At 43.0% G+C, this 18,537-nt stretch overlaps 1 protein-coding gene across 7 annotated transcripts in view; it reads right to left on the bottom strand.

Annotated features, from left to right (window-relative positions):
* Nucleotides 1-18,537, bottom strand: part of LOC133510614 (pre-B-cell leukemia transcription factor 1) — a 128,972-nt gene that overhangs the window by 24,218 nt on the left and 86,217 nt on the right. The window contains exon 1 of one of the 7 annotated variants that reach the window (XM_061838715.1): nucleotides 13,237-13,365. The exons of the other annotated variants lie outside the window; for them this stretch is intronic. Within the exon in view, the coding sequence (XP_061694699.1) occupies nucleotides 13,237-13,348 (112 nt within the window). The 5' untranslated portion in view covers nucleotides 13,349-13,365. Of the gene's footprint in view, nucleotides 1-13,236; nucleotides 13,366-18,537 lie in introns of those variants that run through there. 7 annotated transcript variants of the gene reach the window in all.

Here is an 18,537-nt window from a genome sequence, read left to right as displayed (position 1 = left end):
AACCTTCATTAAAATAATTCATTAATACTACAGGCAATATTCTAGCCCCCCACCCCTCTCGGCTGTCGGTCTTCCTTAAGGTGTCTTGAAATATAGATCTCGGATTCCGTGCTGTAGGAACGCCTTCGGGCCCCAAAGTGAAGCCGAGGATGAGAAATCACGAGCTGGTGTAGACAAAGACGTGTCTATGGGCCAGGCACACCAAAGTACTGGGTTGGCCTTTCGAGAAAGCGCTGGAGCACGAAAACTTCAACGCTATGTTTGAAAAATGGAATTAGTATACTGTACAGTAAAATCTCAAATTAACAGTCGCAGAGATAACAGATTCAGGATTTAATGGAGCAAATCTGCACAAATGACAGCGTCCGGCTGGAACTCCAAAAAAAAAAAGATCAGTTAGTTCCAAAGCGGTGCAATCAACAGACGAGAGACAGAGAGTTCCGAAATTAGACGTTGTCATAACTGGCAAAATCGGCAATTTGGGGAATTGGCACCGTCGTTTACCGGAGCGCACGGCTCGTCTCGCAACCATTTTACGCTGATTTTGGGGCAGGATACTGTATTTTTTTGCGTCAAGCATCCAATCGTAACAGGGTGAGAAAAGGAAGCGCGCTAATCTCGGTTTTGGTGACAAATTGGAACGTCGGAGGTTCCGAGCATGTGTGGAATACGGGGTGGAAAAAAAAAAAAATGAAAGTTGTGTACTCCAAGATTTTGGAGTGAAGTTTGACCAGTTTGATGTGTATATAATGTACACATATCCTGTATTTACCTTAATTCCGCACCTGGTTACAAGCCTCACTGAGTACATTTGTAAAGGAAATACCATTTGGTACAAACATACGCCGCAGCAGTGTATAAGCCGCAAGTGCCCACATTGAAACACGAGATATTATGTACAAAGAAAGACGATACACAGAAAGAGTTTAACGCTAATGCTAGTGTTAGCGCTAGCGCCGCGGTAACACTAGTGCTCCGCTAACACTAACGGCCGATTCAAATAAAACTTACCAGTAAATATCACTGAGACACGGCAGCAACACGCTAGTACAGTGCTAACACTAGCGCAGCGCTAACAGGGCCGGTGAAAGTCACTTCCTCGGCACATATATTCGGTCTCGCGCTTATCTTTTCCACTCGAGTGCCCCGTCGTGGCCGTTAGAGAAAAATGCACAAATTAGCCGCATCACCGCATAAAGCGCAGGGTTGAAAGCGTGTGAAACGGTACATGTGTTTACTGAAAGATTCATCTGTACTGGGTATTTTTAGGCCACCAAAACAGTGAAGTACATCAAATGAAAGGCACGGTAGGCCGTCGTCTCCAAAATACTTTCAGCTGATTAGCGAGCAGGAAAGACGCAAATCCAAAATTTTAAAGACATTCGCAAGGACTCCGTCTGAATACGGTTGCTGATGTCATTCACTAGCCACGCCCCTTAAAGGGACACAGGCACACTATATCACGTAACACAAATACAGAACTGAAGTATGGTTCATAAAACGAAATTCATCAAACTTGATTTCATACAATATAGTCACATACTTGTGACAAAAATGTGATGTTAAAGTCATAAATCATAGTCGTAAGTCAAAGCACTGTAATTAAGATCTTTCTTCACGTTTCATGAACTTCTATTTTTCGACAACTTGCAATTCAATAATTGCATGCAAGAATTGGCCAGACGACTGCTAGGATCATTTTTGAGCAATATTTCTAGTCATGGTCAGCAAACTCAGCCTCAATTCCGTTATTTTGCAACAAAAAGGGGTAGATAAAATGTTAAAAACTACAGTTATGGAAATGCTATTATATGTTAGAATTAATAACTTTGTTACTATCCAGAGACCAAACATCTTATTTTTGTTTTATGTGTAAGCATAAATAAGGAAGTGTATAGCTTCCTTGGTATATTGATCCTACATGTCGTTTAAATACTTCATTGACAATATTTTTTTTAGCAAATAAAAAGACGTACCTAATATTGTGGCTTTGAGAGAAAACATGATTTTTTTTCTTTCAAATATATGAATGTTTCAATTCTAAAAAAAACGCACGCAAAAACTTGGGTTCTAAATATATTACACGTACACATCTTTAAAATTAAACTCTAGGTAAGACTAGCAGTTATCCCAAAAAGTCCCACCTTCCCAAAAAATCCGTCTGGCTTCTGATTGGCCGTCTCCCAGAAGCCTGCCGGGGGAATTGTCTCAATACATCTTGGTGCTGCGCCAGCAGTCGATGATCACATAAAGAAACGTTTGACGGAATGATGTCAGCTCGACGTGGAAAAAGAGGGGGAAAACGGCACTAAAGCGATCACAGCAATCTGAAGACGAGGAGGAATAAAAGTTTTCTCTCTTTTTTTTTTTTTTATAAAAGTTCATCACTTGGTCGAAAACTTCGCCGACGCTACTTTAGTGTCGCACTAAACGAACGCGTTAAGGGCGGCAAAGAAAATACGCTCGATTAAATCGAAAGGGATGCGCTCGGTCTCGTGTTTGCCTATAAATAACGACCAATCAAACGTCATCCGGGGCAGCGATGCCGAAAGCGAGCGCTTATTGACAGATGGCGAGGCTTTCGAGGTCGGCGCTGCCCGACAAGCGTCCCCGGGCGCCGGGACGAGACGGCGAACAAGCGGCCCCGTAACACCAGCCTCCTCGCGCCCGTGCCGCGTGTGTTTCCTGAGCGTGGCACATTTCATAAGGCTCCGCTCTTTGACTGGTGATGAGTTTATGCGAAGGTAATTAACAGTAATTAATCCTTAATTACAGCAATTAGCAGAGTCGCAGTAAATTAAGCCACATCTGGAGGCATGGCACTGAGCAAGGGTGGGAGCTTTTTCTGACAATGGAGGGGAGAGACTGAAGCCGACGTTCTTGTTCCGCTCCGCCTGCTTAGCCCGGGTCACCACCTGGGTGACTTCGCTGGGCCTCCTCATGCGTGGGGCGGGGGGACTGAGGCGGGGGTTGTCGGGGCTGCCGCGGAGCCCGAGGTTTCCTTCTGAACATCCGAGGGAGAAAGGCTCCCCCAAGCTAGCGCGACAAGGACGCACGCCATATGGCCGCCGCGAGAAGACATCTCTCCTGGTTGCGCTCGGCTTTGCTCGGCTTCACTCGACAACGTGCGACACGCGTCAGCCGGGGAGGTTTAGGAGGGGGGAGGGGGCTGTGGGGGGGGGTGCTGCCTGGCTGGCTTTCAGCTTGCCGTGCTGGAAGCGCCAACGTGGAAAGAAGACCACTTGCGAGGGGGGAACGGACAGAAGAATAACCTGGAGAAATCTGCACGGAAGTTGGGAGACGGAAAACTTCACAATCATAAAAATCAACGTGGCCTCTTCAAGCTTATTTTGCACTTTGACTGTTCAGTCCGGACAGTTCTAAAGAAGATGGACGGAGAAAAGTCCACGCTTGAACCATTTTCAATCCTGCCAAAAATCTTTTGGGGAAAACTACAACAAAGTGTCCGATCTACACACGAGGGCTGCGAGATTAATAACATTTGAATCCTGCTCAGGATTTGGGCTTATTCTGGGCCGTTTATCCTCACAAGGGTCGCGGGAGTGCTGGAGCCGATCCCGGCTATCATCAGGGAGGAGGCAGGGTACACCCTGAATTGGGTGCCAGCCAATCACAGGGCTCATAGAGACAGACAAATCGTACTAACAATCACACCTAGGGGCAATTTAGAGTCAAGGAAAGGAAGGAAACTGGAGTGCCTGGAGAAAAACCAGGCAAGCACCGGGCAAATGGGGAGGCCGGGCTGGCATTTGGACCCTGGTCCTCAGAACTGCGAGGCCAACACACTAACCAGTTGCTCCTCCGTGGTGCCTGCCACGATTAAATTCACCTGATTATCGGCGATTTGTACAATTCAAAAGTGAGGCATTTTCTCAAACCGCAGCCGCCAACCGCACGGGAGCAAACAAGCGGTTAAAGCATCATTAAAATGCTTAATAACAAGCGAGCAGTGCCGAGCGCACCTTGCAGCGGAAAGTCTCACAGTCCAGAGAAGAAAGTAAAGCAAAAGTCGGCGATGAGGACCATCGTGGTGAGGAGCGAGTGCGTCGAAAAGGGATCAACGTCCGTTTCCTGGACATGTTTCGAAGAGTCCAGAGATATGCGCAGACATATTCCAACCACACACGTGACACGGGAATAGAAATCCCCGCGTGTATACTTGTTATTCTTATACGATATAACGATACAACCACCGACAACAGCGAATAACCTCTGCCAAACCAGACGTCTGCTGTAGTACCAAGACAACCTGTGAGAGGCAGTGCGGAACAACAGCGCTAACAGACTGATGAAAAAGACAAAAGAAGAAGAAAGAGAAGCAGATGAGCCAATTATTAGCTTCACTTCTTAATACGTTCATAACTCGAGGGGATATTCATGTGATACAGCGATATAGGATCGAGCAGCACAGAGGATTTAACGTTATTTTCTGAGTATCGGGAAAAAAAACGGTAGGAAATCAAATCCGGGATTTGAATCTATGGTTTAAGGTCGGTGGTGGTTTGGTCTTCACACAACGGACCATCATTCTGGGTAATATTTTGATAATCAGTTGCGTTTGATCAGTACGGGGAGACGCTCGATTGTCTGTTCGTGAGCCCGCTCGAGCTATTATAATAAAGTCAATATTATTGCTCTCCGTGCGCACCGGCGGCACCTCCTGGAATAAGCGAACGTGACGCAGTCGATCTGAATCGCAATCGAACGTTGGCCGAGCAGATTACACATTAGCGTGGCCTGATGGCAGCAAATGCAAAAATTGGATGGATGCAACTTTGTCGGAGCGCTGGAGGCCGTCTGCCTCCAGCATCAACACCTGGCGTTTTCTGCATTTCAGTCCCCCCCCAAAAAAAAAAAAAAAAAATTGTTGCGATCCATCCATTTTCCATGCTGCTTATCCCGTTTAGGGAGCTGCAGCAAGACAGACTCAACCGTTTGCTTTTCGAATAAAAGGTAGATACTGTACTGTAGATTCAGACAACCATTCACATTGAGTCACTCAATGGGAATTCGATCCATGTTGCCTGTCAGGCGAGCGAACCACGATTACACCATCAGTGACCCAAAATAATTCTATAATATTATTGAATTGTGGAATTATCTTTACATTTCACGCAACCCAAAAAAGAGGGAATTCAATACTTCTGATACATTTGGAAATGACACGTCGCAGTAACGTTTTTCCTTCAGAGGGCCACCATGACTGCGTATACCACAATTTCTCGTGTATAATGCACACCCATGAATAATACACACACCCGTGAATAATACGGACACCCAAAGTTGATCTCAAAATGCTGGAAAACTCTTCTACTTTGTGTATAAGCAATTTTTGGAATGCATGATTATGGTTCTACCCATATGATCAATACAAGTATTATCTGTGTTTTCAACGAATTATTTTGAAGTTCAGTACTTTATTTCAACACGTAATTCTTTACTTGCTCTTTTTTTTTTTTAAATTCACAGCCCTACTTTTATTTTGTAAATGAGAAAACACACAGATGTGCTCATGTTTGATTATCCAGGCAGAATTTCTCGTGAAGCAAACATGAAGGGCCACGCAAAACACATTTCATTTTATTTTCACGGGACTCAAATTATATTTCTGAAAAGCATTACAATATCATCAAACAAAACATAACAATAAAGAAATTGATGCGGGTTGTTGTTGATGGAAGTAAACTTGTGGTGCCAGGATTTGAATTTGAAATGCAAAGTCATCCCATTTTCAATATCTGCTACAATTCGCTGTCTGAAATTCAACTGGCGAGTATGATTATTGGTATGTGACGTCACGTGACTAAGAAAGCGTAACTGCGATTGGCTAGCTGTACCAGGCACAGACGGCGAATTTCAGACAGCGAATTGTTGCAACTATTGAAAATGTGATCACTTTACATTTCAAAGTCAAATCCTGTTTTCTGTGGCATATCCTGGTGGCACTAATTTACTTCCATAGCGGTTGTTTATTTATTACATCTGTCAAATTGGACTTTGAGCACAGATTATAGCAAGAAACACGGAAGTCGGCGTACGTGATTTGTTTTCCCGGGCCACATAAGTTGATACGGCGGGCCGGATCGAGTCCCCGCGCCTCGGGTTTGCTGCAGATGTAACGGCGGCGTGTCACACGCCCCGTCCGCTATTTAAAAAGGAGCGTGAGTCATTATTTGCATGAGCTCGTGATGCATTTCATTTCCACCAGGAGCAATAGATTCCATGATGACAATGCTCCTCTCTATGAGGCACAAGTGGTCACTGAGTGCTTTGAATGGCACGATAATGATGTTAGCCTCATGCCAATTCCTCCTCGGTAAACTGATATGATCCGATTGCCTCGTCTATATATAGACGCGTTCCAAATGGAGCCTTTTATGTGCCTACGTCGGTTATTTCCCCGCAGATAAAGCCAGATATGATCGATCCGTGTCCGTTTTAACGGCAGCCGTTTGTGTTAGTCTCGTTTCTGAGCAGTCATAAAAAAAGAAAAAAAATAACGGAAAGAGAAAGGGAAACAAAAAAAGCCTTGAACCCTTACACAAGTTAAGATCCCAAACCGCAACGCAACAAGGGACTCTGTCAATGTTGTGTGGGGGCATGAAAAGACACTTTCACTGCTGAATAAGCTTACATGACATTAAACACCGTTTTGCTCTTAGATCTGGGCCAAAAAAAAAAAAAAAAGTGAAAAAAATTCCCCCATCCTGAGGAAAACCCCGAAGAAGCCCGTAGGTCATGGTCACGGCAAAATTTATTTCTTTGAAATCAGGAATTGCTTGGTTTAGAAGAATTCGGATACGTTGCGCCTGTGCACGCGCTTTGCCGCACACTGAACGCATTCTTGTTCTTCAAACGCGAGCCCACCTCACAGCCTCCGTTTGTTCAAGTAAACATGACTAATTGCGGGGTGTTTTTTTATTTTAATTTTTTTTATTTCTCCGTAAAAGGCATACACACAAGCACAATGCTTCTCCTCCGACTTGGGAGTCGGCCCAAATGTTACTTTATGTGGGTCATTTCCTTGTAATTTGAGCAATAACAGTTAAGAGATGGCCCACTTTATTTCCATTTGAAAATCGGTCGACTTGATTGATACGACTATTTGAGTTATTGGTCGGCGCTATCCAAGAAAAATAATCTATTTTCCGAACTTTTATTGCCAAAGTGTCTTTTCCTGTTAAGATGCTTTTGATCTATTGACATTTATGATGTATCTTTTTTTTTTTTTTTGTCTGCTATTACTGAATATGCCATCTCCGTGAAAACAAACAAAAACGCACAAAGAAGAGAATTAAAACATTGAGTAAATTGTGTAAGTCACACAATTTTTTATGAGGCAGCTTATGTCTTTACCGCGACATACTTTTGTCTTTAGTCTTATGCAAAGTGTGTATTTCAATGGGCCACCACCATTTGCTCTGTCACTAGTGATAGTCTTTTTTTATGAATGCCCAAAATTTTAAATCATCAATAAAATTTGGAAAATAGCACTAAAACGTGGCAGTTACACCAAAAGAGACCGTGACTAATAGAAAACCAAGAAAACACAATAAATGCTGAATTATTACTATTATTTTTGCAAATTTTTCCACACAACTTCACTGCTATTGACGTGACATAATTTATAGGAATACAATAGCTGTCAAAAGTTTGGAAACAGCTTTTCATTCAGTAACGCTAGAAAGTCTATCAAAACTTCTGACTGGTAGCGTATACTTTAATTTAATTAAAATTAATTCAAAACGTTTTTTAACAGTTAGGATCACCAAAAATAATACATACTGCATGTATACATCCAAAAGGAATACCAGATTTATACCGTCATTCCCGGCCTACAGAGCGCACCTGGTTATAAGCCTCACCCAGTACATTTGTAAAGGAAATACCATTTGGTACATACTGCCGTGTAAAAGTCGCAAGTGCCCACATTGAAACAGACATTGAAACCCGAGATATTTACAAACAAAGACGGTACACGGAGAGGTTGACGCTAGCGCCGCCGCTCTAATGCTAACGGTAGCGCCGCTGCGCTAACACCACCACGCTAACGCGAGCACCGTCACGCTAATGCCAGCGCAGCGCTAACAGGGCCGGTTAAACATATTGGTAAAAAATCACTGAGACACGGCAGTAAGACGCTAGCAGAGCGCTAACAGGGCTGCAACGGTAAAAGTCACTTCCTCTGCACTTATATTCGGTCTCTTACTTTTTCCGCTTGACTGCCCCCTTGCGGCCGTCAGAAAAAAATGCACAAATCAGCCACATCGCCGCATAAACTGCAACAAACTAGTTTATAAAAATACAACACCTGAAACTGGGTTGAAAGCGTGTGAAAAAAAAGTCTCGGCTTATAGGCCGGAAATTACTAACTTACTTCTCAGTGTGGAAGCAAAACATTAAATTTAACCCATTCAATCATTTAAAAGAATAAAGACAGATAATGAAAAGCATTACTTGTAATTGTTCCTGAATTTAAATATATATATATTTTTTGAATACAACAACAAAAGTCCCTCATAGCCAGGGAGCTCGTAGTCTCACAAGCTGTGCAGCAGCTGGAATCGATCATCCGAGTTGAGCACAAAGTCAAGAAAGACAGACAAAATCCAAGCTGGAACCATGCCAGCCAAAAACTTTGCCACGGTATGAAGGTGTGTGTGTGTGTGTGTGTGTGTCCTGCATACACACACACACGCACACTGCCGACGGTTCCATTTGTCACGGAGCCTCCCATCAAGGCGGAATGGGTCCGAGCAGCTTTGCTCTGCCGCGTGTGCACTTTGTTTGGACTCTGTCACAACTCCACGAATCCCAGCGAGGTCGGCCGCGCCTTGCCAGGCCGGGCGCTCGCCGGCGGGAGTGACGCAAAGTGCGCCCCCTTCGCTGTCAGCGCGGCAAAACGATATGAGGGATCGCACTCCATTTGCGAGAGCGTGCCGTTGCTCTGTCGGCTTTCGGACATCGCTTCCTCGCGGTGGATTCAAAGAGAAGCCAAAATGCTGTTACCGTCAAAATAATGACCCAACATCAATCAGCCAACTCAGCATGATGCGTAGTTTACTTAAAAGGAGCTTGCAGCAAAAGATAGTAAAATGCATGCATCTTGTGACATTTGTTGCAGTTTTTCCAGATCCGTTGAGTTCATTTGGGGATACAAGAATAATAGATGTGATATTATCGCAATGCAGTGGAGAAATGAACGTAACAAAAAAAAAACACTTACAGAAGGAGCTTTACGGGTATAAAAATATTAAAAGGTCCTCCATAGAGTCTGCAACACTAGCTTAGTGTGAATTTTCTTTTCTCTTGGTTCTGTCATACGTGTGTCCAGAAAAGGCCCCGCTGACAGTTACTTCTGTTTGACCCAATTTTGTATCCGCTTTCTCCATATTCTTCCATTAGGTTGCCTCCGTGCCTCGGAAGCAGAAAACGGTGGCGAAAATCTTCATTCGTCACGTAAATAAGAATAAATGAGAAATATAGTATAGAAGTAAGTTAATGTGAAATTTGAATAAGATGATTTCAGGCCTCTGGGGCAAAGAAAAAAAAACGTCTGGAATTTAGGAATGCATGAATGACTTTAATTCACATTTTATATTTACTAAAGGCACCCCAGAGACAATATTACATCCCAATTACTCGTAAAAATTTTTTGGGCACAATATGTACCCTTTAAAAATCAGAAACAATGAAATGCAGCAGTACAATTTCATTGTAATACTACCCAAAAAAAAAAAATCCATTAAAAAGTAAATATGGTACCCATTGAAATTACTTTATAGCAAACTATTTGATAAAAATACAACACGTGCAACAGTTATTATTATAAATTACATATCAATTTTTTTCAAAGCCAGTACTTTATGTTAGGTTTGTAGCATTCCAAAATGTTTAAAATGTAAATAAAGGGAGTGAGTTTCTGTCAGATTTAAACAAAAGAAACATTTATACACAAATCTCATGATGTTATTAAATCATTTGCTTGATATTTTACATTCTGATCAGCACAAGTTTAGTAACAAATTTACAGACTTGTCAATCTAATTGATGTAAGATTTGCGCCTTTAAATTGCCCCCAATTAAAAAAAGAAAAGAAAAGCATATAGTTCCTTTAAAAAGTCAACATTGTAATAATCGCTTTATGAATTTTGTATGTCCCGCACATACGATGATACTATTGATATTTGGCCTCAGAAGGAAGGAAGGGAGTGGCGGGGTCGAGCCAGGACAAACGTTTCAGGCCGGAGAAGCGGCCCACGCGAGCCGGACCAGCGCCGGCGTGTTTACAGCAGAAGTAGCGGTCGGAGAGCAGTGGAAGTGACCACTCCACCCGCGGATCAAGCCGAGTCATTAATCACCGGCCCGTGGGACCGTCCCACTGTAGCGGGCTAGCGGGTCGCGGGGAGCTCCTGCTGTCACTTAGCAGTTAAATGTGTGTGAGTCAGAGCTGCAGTGGTACTACAGCAGGGGGAGCGCTTTTTTTTTAGGTTATTTATTTTTGGGGGTGGGAATGTGTCATGTCGCCTGCAGCTAGCAAGCGCATATGGCACTGAGGAATTAATGCATTAATGCAAACGCCGGCTCGGACGCGCTAGACGCCGTCTCGACGAAAAGCATATCCGTTCATCCGCCGGGGACGAAAGCCGCGTTTCTTTTTTTTCCCCCGTGCCCCGAAAGCGGAAGCTTGATTTAAAATATATTAAAAAAAAAAAAAAAATGAAATAAACAAAAACAAATTAAAGACAACGAGGCTTTATGGGAAGGGAAGGCTGCAAAGCGCTTGACTAATCAGACAGCCCCGTGGCGTCCGCCGCACATGGCAGAAGATCCCCTTTCGAACAAGACAAATGTGCGTCTGCTCAATGCACATTCCAGCCACGTTTGACCCATTTTCCGAGAGACACAAACCGCAGGTTAATGCGTCTTTCATGTGCACGGTTCTGTCAATCAGCGCACCTCCGCTTGAAGAAAAACAAAAGTGGCCGAGCGGAGGCCCCTCGCTGCGGGTCATGTGCTGTAAAAAAAAAAAAATTACACAGCTCACAGTGTGAGTCCAACGTTCGTGACCATCGCGAAAGCAGAGACGTGACAAGAGTGTGTGTGGATTAGGGGGCGGGGCAACAAGAATGTCCCAAAAAGTATTGTCAGTATTTTGTGTCGCACGGACCCATCACTAAATACAAATTACCCCCCCTCTGCAGCTCCCAATACCAGAACCGTGTCGACAACTTCACCGACCAATCAAGTATGTGCTACTAATCAGAAGCTAGCAGTTAGCTAGTTTTTGCATCCAGCAAAAACACTATGCAACAGCAGGCATGTGGGGAGAAGGTTGCACCAAACTACCGTAATTTACGGCCTACAGAGCGTACCGGATTATAAGCCTCACCCAGTACATTTGTAAAGGAAATACCATTTGGTGCCCACGTTGAAACACGAGATATTTACAAAGAAAGACGGTACACAGAAAGAGTTTTCAAAGTCTTAGTACCTTAGATTAGCTTAGCATAGCAACAACACAGTAGTACAAACGGGGCTGGTTAAAAAAAACAAAAAACATACCGATTAAAAACAAAAACAGCCATGGCAGCTACACAGTAGCAAAACGGTAGCACAGCACTAACAGAGGCGGTAAAAAAAAAAACTAAATCACTGAGATGCATCAGTAATGCAGCAGAAACAAGCGAGTGCAGCGCTAACAGGGCCGGTTTAAAAAAAAAAAAAAAAAAGATACTGGTAAAAATCATTGCGACGTGGCAGTAACACAGCAGCAACATGCCAGCACAGCACTAACAAGCTAGCCCAGTGCTAACAGGGCCGGGTAAAAAAAACATACCGGTAAAAGTCACTTCCTCTGTACATATATTCCACTCGCCGTTAGAAAAGAAATGCACAAATTAGCCACATCACCGGATAAGCCGCATGGTTGAAAGCGTGTGAAAAAAGTCGCGGCTTATTGGCCGGAAATTACGGTAAAAAAAATTTTTGATACAGCTCTCGGTGTGGATGTCATTGGAACGCACAGCGAGCCGCTCGGTGTATCGAACAGCAATTTAATTCTTCTGCACTAAATGTCAAAACATGCAAGCATCCCGCCAACGCGACACTTCAAGGGACGGGCCAACGTGCGCGGCAGTGTGACGCTGCCTCCGGGCGGGACGGCAGCAAACGAGGGCGATCGGGGCGGCGGGCGAACTCGCGTTTGAGGGAGAGCGCTCGGTGGGCCGTAACCATGGAAACAGCATGAAACGTGCCATCGCCTTTCCCCCGACCGGTTCAAAGAAGCGCCTCACGCAGCAAAACCGGACAAACGGGCCCCCTCGCAAACCGCCAACCATTAACATTTTTTTTTTTTTTTGCATAAAATTGTTTTTCTTTTCATATTAATGCAGAAAACTATTCTGCGTCTGTCCGTATTATAATCATTTGTTCTTTGGGTCATTATACATCACTTTAGTGAATAAAAATAACCACGTTTTTTAAAAATTTTAATCTATAATGAAACAGATTTATTTGAAGTCAGCACAAGAATGATTTTTCATCTGAACCCGCTGCCCTCTTTCAACTGATGCTAATATTGATCTGTGTTTTACGGTAGAGGTCATCTGTTCTTGATGTGATTTTATATTAAAGCGTGATTATGAAACTTCATATTCCTCCAGCTTTGAATACGAGCCACTATTTTGTGATGGGTTTAATTTAATTTGATGAATTAATCGGTCCCGTTTGGCTGCTGAGGTACAGGCGACTTTTTTAAGGATTATTTCTTGGCGCGTTTTGTTTGCGCTTTGAGACTGTGGGGATTGTTTTTAGAGCTGCGTTGGGAAATTGGGTGGTGCTGTTTTGCAATTTTTTGGGCCGAGCCACCGACTTCTCGATTTCGGCGTAAAAAAACAATCAAAACTGCTCGTGTTGTGCGCTCGCGGGTCTTTTCTCACAAGTCCATCCATCCATTTTCTATCACGTTTATCCTCTTCGGGGTCCCCGGAGGGGGGGCGAGCGGGAGACGACAATCTCGCCGACGTCTCACAAGTCATTCAACAAAATATAAAATGACAAGGAGAAGCATTTGCAATTGCATTGTGGTTACCAGTGCGGATGGGTGACTATCAGTCCCGGGCCAATATCGACCTGATTTAAGATTTTGGGTAACTCGGGAATGCTGAAAAACAGGTAAAAAAAAAAATAAAAGTGACACTGAGTCCTCCTCACCAGTAGTTGGCGCTACAATGCAGCGGTTTAACATTGGTGAATCCTCATGTGCGTCAGAAAGAAAGATGGGTCCACTGATCATAAAAAAAAAAAAAAAGACTGGATGGCTCATTAACCACCAAAACTGAAGCTGCCATCCGCCATCTTGATACTCCCAAAACAACGATGCCGACTGGCGTAAACCGCCAGTTTCGTGGCTGTGAGAAAACATTCCACAGGTAAATTAGAGAGATTTACTTTGCCACTGTTAAAGTTTGTTTGTAAAGGTTTTTTTTTTTTCTGATGAGCTTAATTCACCTGAACAAAGTTTTGTTTGCGGTTGCTGTTGTTGTTCATTGTTCACTCTCTGCTTCAACTTTATAAGCCGACGGTTTTTCGCAAAAAAGCGATGTCAATATTTTCCCAAACTTCATCAGTGGATAAGCAAGAAAACACATTTTCTGTGAAATTTTTGATGAATTTCATAATACAAAATTCTGCAAATAGGACGTCGCAGAGACAACAAATGAATAATGCGTTTAGCATGTCTTTTCCCATTGCGAGTCCTTATTTCCAAAAATAACTTATTGACTTAAAATTGAATGTTTGTATGACAAAAAATGCTTAGTTTTTTGCTATGTTATGAAGATAGTTCTTCACAGCGTATTTCGGAAAATTTAACGTCATGGAAATCGGGCCCAAGGTAATATGCAAGGTTTCTTGCTCGTCACGGAGTTCCATGTCTTTCCTTTGCACTTCGCCTTTTTTGGCTTACCAAGTAGAATTAAAAATCCTTCATGTTACCAGAACTGAAAAAATGTCAAGCTCACACGACCAGTTTTAATTCTACATGCCGAATTTTGAGAGAAAACCCCGCCATAATCCAACCTGTACATCATGTCCTCCACACGTTTTGGGAGTACCAAGATGGCGGCCAATTGGCTTCAACCAATCGACATACCACTCGATGTGTATGCGCTATCTACTCTTTTTTTTTTTCTTCAGTGGATGGGTCTTTGTTCACAAATTTATGGCTAAATTTTAGGCATCAAATGTACTCGTGGTTTCGGTGACTACTAGAGTAAAATATATTGGAATCAATCTGAAAAAAGTGCGATTGAACACGTTTTTTTTTTTCTTTCATTTCTCTCTCTTCTGTCAAGTCTGGATGCTCTGTGCTGCCACTCTCAGGTCAGTCCTGGTACCACAGCAAACATCCAGGTAGGGGGTGCGTAGGAAGAAAATAGGATCGTCGCTGGCGATACGACGATGTGTGAGGGGTGCGGCGCCGAGTACACCGCATTAAATGAGCAGTAACACACTCGTATAAAATCGCTCATAAAAATGTGTATCTCGCATTTGAATAGCTATCAATCAAGTATCTGAGCGCGAATCAAGAGCACCTCTACCAGTTGCAGACGTTTCATTTTGCCCTCTTCACGACAGGATCAAAACAACAAAACCATCAATTGCATTATATCCCGTATTGAGAGCGCACCCCGCTGTCGCCATACGAGCCATAACGTTCTACACGGAATAGATCAGCTGCCGGCCCGGAATAGAACGGCGCCGTGGAGTCTCCTTCAAGGCCCTTGGGTGAGACGGCAGCACATTGTGCGGGTCAGCTTGTTCCACACCTGCACCCCCAGCTGGAGCCCCCCCCAATGCCCACCCCAGCCCTCGCCGCCTCTATCTGCCCGCCTCAACCTCATCCTCCATCCTCCCCGCCGCTGCCCCTCCTGCTCTCGGCTGCACGCTGCTATTTATAGGCCCCGGCGTTTTCATTTCCACACCTGCAGGGAGGCACACTTGTCACAGTTGGGCCCACGGAGCCTCCGTGGAATTACTGCATGGAGAAATGAAAATACACCTTGCTGATGCGGGGACTTGTCACTCTCTCCCCGCGGACGCGTGTGATAGCGCGCTGTTGTGGATTTGCAATGCGGTGTGCGGCGCAAAGATAACGGGGTGGAGGGGGGAGAGAAAAAAAAAAATAACTCGAATCTGGGCAAACACGATTTCTGCGCCGGGAGTCCAAGGTGCAAAGATGACGTTTTTTTTTTTGTGCAGTCACATGCACACAATGGACGTTCTCAATCAGATTGAGAAGAGCCATCAGGGTAATTGCTAAGTAAACACAACATCACCGAAAAGTTGTTGTTGTTGTTGTTGTTTTGTCCCCCCCCTCCTCCTCAACTCTGGCAGTTCTGTTTGTTCCTGTCATGCTTTTCTCCCAGGATGTAGTGGGCTGAGGATCCAGTCAGCGGATTACATTATCAGTCTGACCTAGTTGCCAGCTATCTCCTGAGACCTGAGGAGCCGGGCTTTTTCTGCGCAGCCTTCCGCTGCTACAACACGCACGCTGTGTAACTTTAATTTATCAGGGGGAAGAGGAGGGAGAAATGTGACAGGTTGACAGTTCTCTTTGCCTACCACTCGCAGCACTGCCTGCCTCTGCAGCGTGCCAGTTAAGGGTCCTCCACAGAGAGAACAGTGCATTACCGCCAGTGACTCGGTTTTTTTTTTTTTTCTTCCTCTCTCCTCCCGAAGCTCTGCAAACTCATCGGCAAAAAGGATGGAGGTCTCTTAATAACATGCGCGTTTATGGGGAACGCGTGTCGAGTCTCAGGAGGTGAGCGAAAGGAGCCGCTTTTCGTTCTTTCTTGGGTTGAAAGATCTCCAAAGGGTACGATACACGTGCACGAGGTCCACAAAATTTGATATCTCTTCGTAGTTCTAACAACAATCCCTTATTAACTTGGTGTGTAAAAGCGTTTGTTAAGCTTAAATGTTTTTTTTGGGTTTTTTTTTTTTTTTTGGGGGGGGGGTGCTAGATGACATTCATGAGCAATGAAAATGAATTTGTTAAAAAAAAAGCTCGATACAGTCAAAGATGTGCAGGTAGCATTTTAAATTCAATTTTAAAAAAAAAAATCCAATGGCAAACAGAAGGAAAGCAGCAAAACATTTGTGACGAAATCCAGTGGACTCCCACTCAGCCCAAAATGTATTTAATAAGCAGGGATAAACTGCCAAGAAGCACTTTTAGTGTTGGTCCCCACTCCCCAAAAAAGAAGAAAACAAAATATATAAAATTTTGTATATAAATAAAAAAAAAGAGAAATCCTGAACAGCAAATGCGCATGTATACATATATATATTTTTTATATTCAGTGATGCCTCGGTTCTCGACCACAATCCGTTCCAGAAAACGGTTTGAAAATTGAATTGTTTGAAAACCGAAATCAATGTTTCCCATTACAATGAATGGAAAAGGAAATAATGTGTTCCAAACTTTTAAAAAATTGGGCTTTTGAATGCATTTTTTTTTTAGCTTTTCCTGATAATAAACTCCATAGTAGAAATACATATATAGTTTAAATACTTTATGTAATAAAAAAATTAAAGAAATATATTTACTTTTTGTTTAAAATGCATGCTTTAGTAGTAGAGTACGCTAGGTGATATTCTAAAACTTTACAGGCTCGAATATATATTATATTAATATATTTTCATTTATTTAATTAGTTATTTTACGTGAATCCTTATTAACTTTGTTTAGTTTGGATATGTAGCTTTATACAGTAATCCCTTGCAATTGAACTCTATGAAATAGCAACTGCATATTTTTGGGATTGTTTATACATATTTTCAAGGTGTATGAACCTCCCCACACTCCTATAAACCTCCAGTATACGCTGACACACCTTTTGAACGTATCCAGTACACAATGCACATTTTATTTTTTGTAAGGCGTTAAGGAATTTTTCCTTTTTCAATTTTTTTTTATTTTTTATTAATAGTGTTATTGTTCCAGGCTAGGAAGCATTCATTTTACAATAAAACATTTTCAGCATACACCGAAGATGTCACTCTTTAGCAAATTATGTGCACACAATTCACCATATTGTGGGGTTTTCAGTGCATGATTGAAAGTTAATGAATATGAAAAATAAAATGGGAAACATACTCACGCCATAATAAGAGAACTGCAATATAGTGAGCCAACACTGTATGTTCATTGCTGTTTCATAATGGAAAAAAACAAAAACAACCATAATTCCACGTATTGATGTCTGTCTGGCTTTTATCTAATGCAACAAAATATCCGCGGCGCAATCAACGGAGGAAAAAGATCATTTGGCCGTTCAACAGAAACAATTTGGAGAATCACAAAAGGAGTAATAGTCGCGAGAGAATTGAAATCATCAGCCAGTCAGCCGCGTGAAAGGCGGCGCGATGATGCGACGCCACGGGAACTCGAAATTCCACAGATGAGCCCGCAAGATGACCAATAAAACAAAATTTGCCGCGCGAAGGCGGGTGGACACTCAGCGGACAATTCATTGGGAACACCCGCGCAAGCTAACGTGATCCAATACGAGAATTCGACCATTCTGGAGAGAAGCGGTCAAATATTTGTTCATCCGACGATGTCTTTCTTATTGGAGTTGTTCTTGTTGCGCATCATACCGAGAGCGGTTTGCCATATTGTATCGTTTTCAATCAAAAGATTAGGCACAAGGTAGACTTCTGAAAATTACTCTCCTTTTTGTCTTGATAAATCCCAGTAATAAATGAGTTTCAGCTTTGGAATCAAACTCCAGGGAGTCCTCGGTCTACGACTGAGATCCGTTCCGAGAGTCGCGGCTCAACTCGAATTTCGACTGAAGTCGGATTCCGCCATTAAAGTCAGAATTGACATCAAAATACTTTGTATTAAAAAAAACAAATACATTGAAGTAAACAAGATGATGTACTTAGCATGACTGCTGAGAGGTGGATGGAGAAGACAGGGAGGCGGTGCCTAGCTATCGCGAAGGAACCTGGTCCTCAATCCATCTCGACAAGTACCAAAGAACCTTGTTTTGTGATCATTGTATCCGACATAGGACCGGAACCCTTCACATAAGCTAAAATACGGGCTTTGTCTTTAATAATTGTCACCACGGTCAACCAACTGAAGCCAAGATCTGATCTAGAGTAGGGGTCACCAACAGGCGAATGGTAGCCCGCGAGGTATGTTCTAAAAATACCACAAATTGTAACTATTATTTGTGCTGAATCCGACTTGCTCACGTGAATTAAAATTTTAAAATACCCGTCATGTCATTTACTACAACAAATTAAAACCAAAACATTTTATGTACGTGTACTGAACTGAGTCTGAAATTTGCCGCAAACAGGTCACGAAGCCCTTCATACGATCGGTGCTCACAAAGTAGCCCTCGGCCTCAAGAAGGTTGCCGTGCCCTGATCTAGAACTTCGTTTCCATGGTAATAGATTTTATTTTGGCTGCAAAACCATTGTTAAAAGACGGA

The sequence above is a fragment of the Syngnathoides biaculeatus genome, chromosome 13 (assembly GCF_019802595.1).
Source record: "Syngnathoides biaculeatus isolate LvHL_M chromosome 13, ASM1980259v1, whole genome shotgun sequence".
Taxonomy (NCBI): domain Eukaryota; kingdom Metazoa; phylum Chordata; class Actinopteri; order Syngnathiformes; family Syngnathidae; genus Syngnathoides; species Syngnathoides biaculeatus.
Note: the sequence above shows the minus strand (reverse complement) of the source record. Positions and strands in the feature narration are given on the sequence as shown.